Source organism: Pteropus medius, unplaced genomic scaffold, assembly GCF_902729225.1.
Source record: "Pteropus medius unplaced genomic scaffold, Ma_sr-lr_union100, whole genome shotgun sequence".
In the NCBI taxonomy this organism is placed as follows: Eukaryota; Metazoa; Chordata; class Mammalia; order Chiroptera; family Pteropodidae; genus Pteropus; species Pteropus medius.
The window spans coordinates 5435723-5447993 of record NW_024343578.1 but is presented as its reverse complement, the minus strand read 5'-3'; the positions used below and the strand labels follow the sequence as shown (position 1 = coordinate 5447993).

At 34.2% G+C, this 12271-nt stretch overlaps 1 protein-coding gene and 1 pseudogene across 1 annotated transcript in view; both read right to left on the bottom strand.

Moving 5' to 3' along the window:
* LOC120606347 (metabotropic glutamate receptor 7-like) overlaps positions 1-12271 on the bottom strand; it is a gene marked incomplete at its 3' end in the record, with an annotated part of 556936 nt that overhangs the window by 309569 nt on the left and 235096 nt on the right. The window contains exon 2 of the mRNA XM_039867571.1: positions 3472-3652. Within this exon, the coding sequence (XP_039723505.1) occupies positions 3472-3652 (181 nt within the window). The remainder of the gene's footprint in view (positions 1-3471; positions 3653-12271) is intronic.
* Positions 1-12271, bottom strand: part of LOC120606342 (60S ribosomal protein L26-like 1) — a 121972-nt pseudogene that overhangs the window by 63446 nt on the left and 46255 nt on the right.

Sequence of the window (12271 nt, the reverse complement as noted above, 5' to 3'; positions counted from 1 at the left end):
TTTAGCCTCTGGTTTTACAAGTAGCCTTTAGTTGAGGACTTAAGTCTAAAGTAAATTTTGGAATTAAAGTATTTTAAAAGGGTGAAGCTTGTATAGAAACATCACCAAATCATCTAGTTTATTCTCTCTCTCTCTTTCTCTCTCATTCTATCTCACACACACACACACAACATACATAGGACAACATGAATAGCTCACTTTCTTTTCTTACGGTTCTTATATGATAAAAGCATATTAGTAAAAATAGCAACTTGGCTATTATATGTATATTATATATACTTTGCAATTATATATAATCTTGTAGTTATAAGTAAAAGCAAATGTCAATCATCCGTCGAGCTATGTTCAAACTTTGCAAACTTAAACAATAACTCTACTGATTTATAGGGAACTAGTATGATGCACTAATAATCCATTATCACTGGGTATTAAGTACTTCCCCATATATGATCTTACTTATTTTACCAACCTGATGAAGTAGGCATCATTAATCTCAGTCTCTAAATGAGGAATCTGAGGCTTGAAAAGTAAAATCATGTGTCAAAATTTTTACAGCACAGAAGTAGTGGAACCCATTAATCAAATCCAGGTTTTTTGACACCATAATGTTTGTTTATCTTTGTGCCATACTGCCTTTCCTACACATACACATGCGATTGTATCTTTCTTGATGACCAGGTTCTAGATTTAGGAAAAAAGTGAACATTTAAAATTACCCTTGAAAATTCCTAAAATTCTTTAAGCATGTATACTGCCCTGAAATTTCAATAAAACAAATTTTTCTTTTCTTTTTTAATTATTTTTCTTTTACTCTGAATAGAATATATTGCTGTTTCTTTGATCGAACATCATAGGAAGTAATCAAATTCTATTTAGAGGTAGGGAATACGAATATATATCTGTATATATTGGAATCACCCTTGGGGTAGCAAGATGTTCACATTATGAGAGCCCCACAGAAGTGAAACTGACTAAAGAAACAATGAAATCACGTTTTCTATCTCAGGTTTTTTTCTAAGTAATACACACATTGAGTGAGTAGACTTACTATGCACCAGTGGGGTGGGGGACACAGGGGTGTTTGCTAAGCACTTTAAGTGAATTCACTTGAATTAACTGCATATATGATATGATTCTAATGAAATTTATTATAAATACATGTCAAGCATCATAACGCTTATAGGAGAAGAGGAGTTGATCTGCTAGACGTTACCTGAATCCTCAACATTTTGCATTCCCACTGCTGGCATCTTAGTAATTCTCATCCTCAAGTGGAAAGCCTCTCAGACTGAAAGCTTTTATCCAAAATGGCAGCCAATGATACAATATTTTTGAGCTGCTTCATTTCAATATAGGATTAGCTAAAAATATGAGCTAGGGAGTTCAGACCTCATTACGAGGTCGTTGTTCTTTTTGCAGAGTCCTTATATAGCAGACTCTGATAATACATTTTAAGTTTTCACCAAGTGACATCAAGAAAAAAAGAAAATATATGAAACTCACCACTGACCTGTCTATAGACAAGTCTATATTGGTCTTTTATAAAAGACATAGAGCAAACATTTGTCTTGATCCTGTGCTTTAATAAACAATCAACATAATTTTGATCTTATAAACATTGTAAATTTTGTAACATAATGGGTACTGCTCTTTGCTTTATCCAGCACACAGTTCAGCATTAAACTGGAGACCTATTTGTAGCAATAGAGCAAGAAGGTATTAGAAGTTTACCTCTGAGCTTTAGATTATTATTTTCCCTTTTTCATGTCTTACCTATTTTCTTTTACATTCTTATTTTATATATTTGTCTAAGTCAACCTCTAGCCTTATTTCAGTCAAAGCAAGATTCAAAGAAACAAATAAAGAAATTTAAAAAATAGTTATCAAAAATGATTAGATACCTCTTTAAGGATTCACGAAGGCAAATGTTAATGAGTGCTACAAATCTGAGCATAACACTAGGCCAGAGTTAGGATTTCTTTTTTAATCTGTAAGTTTCTAACTGAATTATACAAAAATATTTCCCTTAGAAACACAGCAGCTGGGACTACATTAGTAAATGAGCCAGGCATGATATTCTCTAGAGTCCAGGGAACAAGAGAGAAAACAACATCAGCAAGTTATACTAACATGCGATAAGTGCTGAGAGAGAAGACACAGGAAGCACCAAGACATGCCAATGGAACCAAGGAATTTGTGTGTGTGTGCGTGAGTGAAAATCTAGAAATGGCTTTTATGATGAGACCTGTTCATGATTAGGAGCTATCTTGTCAACGTTGTTAAGAATGAGAGCATTTCAGTAAGAAGGAAGTATGAGTGGCCCAACTCTCTAGTAAATTTCTGAAATTAGAACTAATGATGAGACACTGAGTTAAAATCATGGTATTTACAAGAAAGTCCTGGCTTCCCTCTTTCAGTATAAATGTACAGATATACCATCTATATACTTAACCATTATATGTGTAAAAACATTTCTGTAGTCCAAAAGTCAAATACAGCCCTGTCTTCAGGATTTATGACATTTTTTTCTCATGAAAAGGACCTCTGTTTCTATTGCCTTGCTTATCCATCTTTACTGTTAGTTAACTATTCTGACCAATAACAATTTGGATTAGATAAAATCCTTACAAACAAAACTAAGGACCTGGCTTTAGCGTAAGAGCTGTATAAGAATATCCAAGCACACATTTTATAACATGTTTACTATATCCGACATCTCTATAGGAGGAAGCCTGAGTACTTATCATCGGGATTCATAAGTGTAAAGAATTTGTTTCATTTTTCAAAATCTGCCCAATGGAAGACTGCTGGCCACATGCTTGAACCCACTACTTCCAATTTGAGTTAATAAACAAGCAAAAAAAAAAAAATCTTCGAGTGCCACTTATTAGAACTGTCTTTCTCAAAATAACCTAAAGTTTCATAGACTATTTGTCTAAATACATTCTACTGCCTGAACAATTTATTTACTTTTGTTTTGGCCAGGGGAGTCAGAGCCATCACTGTTACTCCTCTTCAAAGCAAATTTCCACTGCGATTGGGTTCTCATAATTCTAAATAATTCTCCACATATTACAGAGAAATGGAGAAAAAGCATTCAGAAGCACATTTAAGCCACGCTTTTTCCAGTTTTTATATGTAAGCAGTAATCCACAGTACTATCCATTACACAGAAGTGAAATTTCAATTTTAGAACATATTTTCTTCTCTTCATTTTTTTCATTAACACTTTAAGGGACTTCAATTGCACACTTTTGAAAATATTCTCTTCAAAAACAACAAAGTATTATAAATAAAGACTTTACAGACTACTCCATGAGCAGTGGGAAATGTTAGAGCAGGTCTATGGTGACCTGTTTAATAAAGTCTGAAAAGAACCCTATGAGCCACAGACATTTGGAGAGGGTCATCTTGATCATGGCAGTCTCTTCCTACCTGCCTCTTTGGAAATCTGCATGAAGGATTCCACACCTTTCTCTCCGTAGCTTCCCTCAGATGCGAGAGTGGATACGTAATTCCAGCCTAGGATCTTTACAATGTCTACCATGGCCTGAGCTTGGAAGGAATCAGGTGGGACCACACGAGAGAAGAAGTCATAGCGCCGGTCATCACTTAACTCAGGTGCCGTTGAGGCATAACTAATCTGGGGGATCTGAAAAGACAAGAAAGGACCACATGAGAGGACATCAGGATAAAGAGACTCATTTATGCTTATGACAATTTATTCAAAATACAAGACTTGAGTTCCAAAGATGTGTTTTGTCAAACACTATAGGTAACTGCAAACGACCTAAAAAAAAAAAATGCAACCAACCATTTCTTAACAGCACAAAGGCATCTACCTTTGTGTTTTGGCCTTTTGCTTTCTTCTCTTAGGAAGAAGAAATAAGGATGGCATGGGAATTATGTGTCATGGTGGTTAGGAGAAAAGAATGTGTAATCATTCTGGCTAACATTGTGAATCATGCTGCACTTCTTATGAAAAAATAGAAACAAAAAACACAACGGCCTAATTGGAGTTTGTATAGAGAATGGTTTAGTTCACACAACTCATAAATATTATTTTGTGACCGTTATTAGCCATCTCACGATGACTTGAGAGCTGATCACTTGTGAAGAATTATCTAAGCAAGCTACATGCATTACTTAATTTATTATTCATAAGAACATTGTGAAGTAGCTCAGTAACATCCTTAAACCCAGGCAATGGGGTTCCCTTCCCCAAGGCCTTCACTTCAGTAGCCCTGGCACTTTAGAGGACTTTTCTCCAAACATTCTAAGTTCTCCTTTGGATCCTGGGAAGGGGCTGGCAGCTCTGCCTGGGAGAAGCCACCTGGGCTTCTGATTCCCAATTTTCCATTTAGAGAACTCTCTGACCCTTTGCTTCACATGGGATTAACCAGATGTCCCAAGGAGTTCTAGAATTTGTTTTTATGGGGATCATCCTACGTTTCAGGAAGGCAGCCTAACAAGCAGAGTACTCCCCTTGGCTAGTGCAGTATTTATTTCTTAGAATTGTGTGAGATTAGACTACTTGAATAATCCAAACATGCTGATTTTAGCAAAATCAAATTATGTATATAGAAAGAGGCTCTGAAAAGAATGTTTGCCTGGGATCCCAAATACCCTAAAGGAAGCTCTAAAGTAGCCATAAATGAGGAACCTGGCTTAGGGCCTAACTTCAGGATCACTAAGCTAGTTACTTTTATAATGCACTGCCCCCTAGTTCTTTCTCTTAACACTGGCATTTAGTAGGCTATGATTGGTACAGTTAATCATCCTGTAAAGATGACCAACTCCTACAAAATTCTGCTTGCAAACTCTCCCAGACTGACCTCTGCTTTATCCTAAGGGTTTCCTAGGTTTCATCTCTACTCAAAGCCCAAAATTCTAACTCTTTATCCCAAAGAAGTCAAAGCTACACTCAAGTTGAGCCTTTGAGCTCTGAAAATTCTTCCAGTACAATTTGCTTAAAGTTTACTTATTTACCATTGTTTAAAGCTAGTTACCACTTCTTTAATGCTCATTTCTCCACCAACCTTTCTAGGGTCAGCATTACAGTCAAGTCCGTGCAGCCCACCTCTAATGCAATTCTGCTCTATGACCAGTAGGAGCAGGCTCTCTGTCCCTGACTCAAAGTCCAAAGCCAGCGTAGTAAAGGCTTAAGTCTCCTGATAGATCTTTACCTGAATAATTCCTCAAGAGGGGTAGTGAGGTAGACTGGGAATAAAATGGGATTTTCTCTTGACAAGATCAGGAATCAGAGCCTGATGTTTCTGTTCACTAGTGTTTATTTTGGTAAAGTTATTTCACTTCAATATATTGGTTGTGTCATTAGTATAAGATTGTTTTGTGGAGTGGGAATATGAATGTGCATTGCTTAGCATAATGCTTGGGATAAGTGGACACTTAGTACATGGGCATGATGATGATCAAAATAGAAAACAGTATGCGTTTTCTTATTAAGCTCACCCATTTCCCACATTTGACTTTGCAAATTCTATGTGACATGCTATCACAAACATTCCCCTCAATATCCTAAGAAAATATGTTTACATATTTCTATCATTATTGCTTTTGAAAGAAATATCTACTATTTATTCAACTTTTTATTATGTGCCAATCATATTCTAAAAGTTTTATATGCATTACCTTATCTAACAATCAGTAAATATTCTTTACTATTCTATACTATTATTAACTCATTTTACAAAAGAGTAAATCGAGACCTGAAAGTAGAATATGACCTTACCTCAGGTCACAATGTTGTAGGACAGACAGTAGCACTTAAATCTGGAACTGCCCAATGAAAATTTCTGAACTCTTAATTTCGGAACTCTTTTGCTAAATTGTTGCTAAAACATTTCAATAATACATATAAAGGAAGGACAGTAGACTAATAAAGTCCAGGCCAATTTCTGTCCACAGCACTGACCACTGACATACTAAAAGTTAAGGCTCTTGTTCACATATTTTATTTAAATGTTTTTTTAAAGCTTATACAAATGTATTAACAGAATGAGTTCTCTCTGTTTCATTTGTAGTTCTGAGGTTATAAATTTTAGGTAAGAAAAATATCAACTGAATAAAGGCTTTGGGCCAAACAATAAAAGGAAGGAGGCAGGGGAGAAAGGGAGATGCAGAGGGGCATTGAGGGTGGGGTAGGGAAGAGGCCTTTACTTACAAGAAATAAAAAAGGAAGAAGCCAAGCATGTCAAGAAATTTACATCAATTTCAACTTGTGGAAATGTAAAACCTTTATGCTATTGCACAAATGTCTTCCTTGCCAAAATCCCTTTCTACCTTTGAACAAGTGTTAATAAAGGTATATCCAGCCCTCTACTTGAATTTGCATTTATGTAGCTGCTGTAAAATATTAGAATAGTGAAGCACCCCAATACATTTTTAAACTGTACCCCAAATTTTAGTAATAAAAATCCTGGTGAAGCAGATTTCTTTCTTCAACCATTCACCCTTTGAAAACAGTTGAGATCTATGATCTATCCTTTCCACTATAAACAAGAAATATCTCCTGGCTTGAGACTCATATGTCCCTTTAGGGTCATACACACATCCTTTATCCAATGCCACATTTCTACACTATGCCTATAATGATGCTAGAATAAGGAATGAAAGGACAAATGGATTTCATTTCTGAGATAAAATTACAGCTATATAAGAATAACCCTCCTAGCAATAAGAGATGAAGAGCTGGAAGAATTTATGTAATCTATAAAATATGATGCTGTATACTTATTTAGCTATTAGGCTGTATATTTAGCTACTTGTTTTCAAACTTATGTTTAAGCCTACAAAGTAAGAATTTTGAAGTGTGTGTTATAACTGGTACCTACAACTGACCAAATTATTATTAGTCATCTTTAGGGATTAACTTCCACACTCTCCTTGATATCTAGCTATAGTTACTTTTTCTGCTCCTGAAACCCTCCCCTCTTGCCAGTCTCCTACGGTAATGCAGAATCGATCTTTTGATGAAGACAACTTAGTTCCTTTCTGCAATTTAAAAAACAGAAATACTTTTAATCTTTATCATAGGACTAAACTTCTCATTTTATTATTCTTTAATTTTATTTTATAAAAATTTGCCTATCACACAAAAATGGTTTTGTTATTGATAAGTAGCAAATAGAATTACAAACATCTATAAGCTATCTTATTTATTTAGAATGTAGTTTGTACTTTTTCTTAGAAAACTAATTATATATATTATTAACGAAAAAGAGAAAACAAGAAAATTACTTTAATGCCTTGATTCATGTTAACAATTTGTTATCCCTCTCTATCATTTTTGTGTGTGCTTGAGAGGATGCATATATACATATTACTAATTACAAAAATATGAGTCTTAATCTCTTTTTCCTTCTGTCTCCCCTTTCATTTCTCTTTCTCTCTCTTTCTGGTTGCATAATATTCTATTAAACTAAGCCTAACCTGGACCTAACCTTTATAGTTAAATGTTCAAACATTTTTCGAGTTTTCACTAACACTAGAAATTAGAAAAAAAAAAATCCTGACAGCTAATTCAAGTTGTTGTAGACATCCATGAGTATTTTCTTAGATTACTGGTCAAGTTCTTCCCCCACAAAAGTGATAGAACTATTTGACATTTACATTTAAATATTTCTCTTTATGGAAATTGCCTGGACCTGTTTTAGAAGGTAAACCAATAATCTATACTTTGTCCTCTCAAATGGTTAACCACTTACCCTAGTATCATATAGTAAATAATTCCTCATTCTTTACTAATAAGAAAGATCACCTTTTGTCACATTAAGTTCTTAACTACTCTTGAGTGTGGGGTGTATTCTCTACTATTTCTGTATTCGGAGTGTTTTACTATTTTCATTATTATAAACTTAGAGTTTTTTAGGGCTATATTAGTTGAAACATATTCTCTCTTTATAACTGTTCTTTTAAAAAGGACCACAGGCCTAAAATGGTAGTTATAAAATAGTCATGGGGATGTGAAATATAGGGAATATAGTCAATAATGTTGTATTAATTATGTATAGTACCATGTGGGTACTAGACTAATCAGGGGGATCGCTTTGTAAATTATATAAATATGTAACCACTATGCTTTATACCTGAAATTAATATATAATAATATTGAATGTCAACTCTAATTGAAAAATAAATATTAGAAAATAAATAAATAAAAAGGACCATGGATAATCACACATATTTAATTTTCTAGTTGAACTTTAGTATAAGTTTTTCAAGTTCACAATAAAGTTCCATTAAGATTATGATGAGAATTATATTTATAAATTAATTTGCGAAGAATAGATATGTTATATTTATATTTATTTTCCCCTTTGAGAAAATATCTATTTTCATCCATTCTGTTATTCAGTCCTTTCTCTTAGTAAAAGTTTACAATTGTCTCCATGTAGGCTTTAAAAATTGTTAATTTTATTTCTAGATAATTATTTTTATTACATTATGAATGACATAACATTTTCATTTTATTTGCTGGTATATAGGAATCTATTAATTTTGTATTTTTACTTTGTGACTTATACCCTTGTTAAAATTCATAATAGTCTAATAGCTTTCAGTTTATTTTCTTGGGATTTCTAGGTAAGCGAGTCACATTATAAGAATTTATTTAATTTTCCTTTCTAATTATATCAACTATAATTTCTAGGAAAACAAAAATGATATTGGTGGAAATAGCTTATCTTTTTCCTATTTCTCCACAGAGAGCATTTAAAATCAACTAGCATTTATTTTAATTTCTTATCTTGAAAAATGTATAGTCAAATGAATAAATAAGATAACCAGTTAAAATTTCATTTTTCCAAAATACAATCTTAGCTATAACTCATAGTACCATGAATGTCTTCAAATATTTGAAAAAATATTCCCCTCTAAAAATTCTCTCTGGCAAAAGAAAATCTCTCTAGTTTCTCCAATTATTTTTCTCAAGACATGAATCGGGTGACACTAATCGCAAGATAGAAAACCAGTTTCAAGAAACCAAGTTTTTGAGAAAGAGTAGTTTTCACACCTCAAAGTTATCATTTAAAATTTATGTAGCAGTCAAGTTTCTTGACCCCTTTTAAAATATCGAAAAACAAACAATAAAAAAAAGCAATAAAAAAACCAAAAATATTATTATTTGAGTTATGGGATGCAACATTTGCCAAACCTGTACCTTACTCTTAAAAATAGAAAAGAAAAAAGCCCAATTCGCTCTGCTTCTAATTTAACTTTTAAAATATTTATGTACATTTTGGGTTCTAAGAATTCCTGTAAACTTATAAGAAAGAAGACTAGGGGAAAACTAATTTCAGGAAACATTAAAATGGACATCTAAGTAACTTACACCTTCTATACCTTATAAAAACTTTCAAGTCATCAATATTCATATCTTAGCAATACAAGTGATTGTGGCGACTGAATTTTTTGGGTGGGCTAAAAGAATAATCAAAAGTAAAATTTTATCGAATTGGTGGCACACACCAATCACTAGGAGGAGCTCAAGGCTTTCTCCTAACCTCTCTCTAATGTTTACCCTGGAAAGCATGAGTTTATAGAAATGTCAGCTGATGAGTTCTTTTGGAACACTGTAGTTTTCTTTGGTAACAAGTATCACAACTTTCACTAAACAATTATCTGTACAATTAATTATCTGCTCATTATTCTCTTCTATCTGGGAGAGTACTTACCCTCATGGAGGGCAAGGACCTTGTTCATTATTTTACCATCACTGGATAGCATTGTATCCAGGACAGAATAGAAACCTGATCAGTATTTGTTGAATGAACAAGTGAGTCAGTAAATGAATGAATGGAATGATCATGAGAGAACAGGATCTCTCATTCACATGGTTGTTGTGGCTTCCGCAGCACTTGGAGTTACCCCTGCCCTGGGCATCTGTGACAGGCGGCTTTAGATGGTAGCGAACACTTTTTTTCACCCTTTCTTTTTCTTGGCATACTTTCCCCTGGGATTTCCTTCCTCATCATCGGAATGTAGGAGAAGTTGACATTGGATGGAGCTTCAAAGGTAAAGGGATCTAGGGAGTCATTTATACTGCTTCACTGCTTTTTTCTCTTAGGCCTGAGACCTGACAATTCCAGGCAACATATATCGCAGTGCCCGGAGTTCATTCTAACTCTTCAAGACATACTTGGATTTATAATTTTAAACGGAGTGATTCTGCCTTGCTGTCTCCTTAGCTTTCTCCCTTTTGGAACTAGGCTTGGCTATCAGATGCAAGAAGGAATTAGAGTCCTCGGTTCCAGTTAAATGCCTATACTTTATGTCAACATTGCCAATACCAAATCAAAACAGAAAAAAAAAAAAGAAAGAAAGAAAAAGAAAGAAAGAAAAGAAGTAGCATATTAAGCAAAAACTAGAGAAAATAATTCTACATCATTTCTAATACATATGAAATCAAATATCTCTTCTAAATTTAATCTTATAATCACTATGGTCAAACACTACAGTGATGGGCTTGGAAACACACCCCTTTAGGGATCATCTTAGCATCACTCTGTCAAAATAACTGAAGACCTAAGTCCAGATGTGGATGAGATTACATTAATACAAAAATTTTTTAAATCTTAATTGCCACTACTACTCCTACATGAACTTGATTCTTGTCAAAATAAATTTATAAATATTTATAGAAATGAAGAAGCCATTTTATTTATCTAGAAAAAGTGAAAAATCTGAAATTGGTTTCATGCACTTTGAGCTTTTTCCTCTTTGGATTACCAGAGTCGTGCCTATGATCTGGATGGTCATTTGAGAATGTCTTATTTCTGGAAAGAAAGGTCAATGAGGGCTATAGTTCCACGTTTCTGGGAAATTTGCACAGCAGAGAAAAGGAACACAAAAAGTACTAACACTTGTTTCAGAGGGCAGTTTCTACAAAACTTGTAAAAGACAATTTTTTGAAGTATCATGTGCAATTAAGATAATGCTTCGGTGTACCTGTTGAGATATTAATGAACTCCCAGTGGGGCATTATTAAGTTCACAGTTAGCAGTAATTTTACTCTTAGTTCTTATTAAGCTTTATTGATATGGATCCTTAAAAAGGGAAATTGGTTGAACAATCCTTTCAGGCTCATTCTTTGAAGCATCATTCTCTTTGATTTATACTTATCTGTTTCCTAGATAACATCTCTGCTCATATTAGGATGATTGGACTTTAATTCTGATTTTTGGTAGTATTTATTTATTTCAAAGTACTGACTAATGATTTTCAATTAGTTTAAACTGGAGTTTCACTCAACTTTAAATTAATCATGACAAAGATTGTCATCAAGTATTACACTTCTTTTTTTCTTTGCCCTTTTATTTATATGTGTTTGTAATATAGGCACTCTGAGGCCTTCCGTAGATTGGAGAAGTAATTCCACCCACATCTCCACAGAATTCAATGACAAAGTACAATAGAGATTCTGCCCTCTCATATGGGACTACAGAAATCATGAACTTTACTAGAAGAATGAAAAGAAGAAAAGAAGGAAAATGACCTTTCAGAGTCCTTCCTAATCCTGCATGTCAATGAATTATCTCTGACCAGTATCCCTGTAAACCACCATACATTGAAAAACAAAAAGTAATCAAAGTAAGTATTTCTTTAACATTTCTGATATTTATTAGATATGATCCTAGATCTCTTTTAGGTCCCAAGGGCCAAAGTCTCATGCCTTGAGATTTGGTTTATCAAACGCTAAAGGCTGACTTTCGAAGTTTTCTGCTAGCAACAAAAATGTCGAATCTCTGTAGAGCAGGGTTTCTTGGCCTTGGTACTACTGTGACATCTGGAGCCAGATAATTCTCTGCTGTGGGGGGAGAGCGGCCATCCTGTGCTGTGTAGTATGGTTAGCAGCTCCCCTGACTTCTGTCACTAGATGCCAGCAGCACATCCTGCAGTTGTCACAATCAAAATTACTGCGGACAATGCAAAATGGCCGTGGGGGATGGGGCAGTCAGTTCGAAATTCCCAGCTTTGAGAACCACTGGGCTAGAGGTTTATCTGTTCAAAAGGACAACTGTAGTCATAACTGTGGTCGCAAAGTGACAATAAAAGGAGGAGATATTTTTAATATCTTGTAGACTCTCTCTACTTTACATATTTTCCTTTCTACTTGACAATCTTTCCCAGTTATCAAAGCTCTGTGTGTTTCCCAGTCACCTTCAATCATCTGGTCTTCAGTAGAATGCACAACAACGATGCTGCCTAAATGTTCAGTCCTTTACATGGAGACAAGCAGGAACTTCTTGAA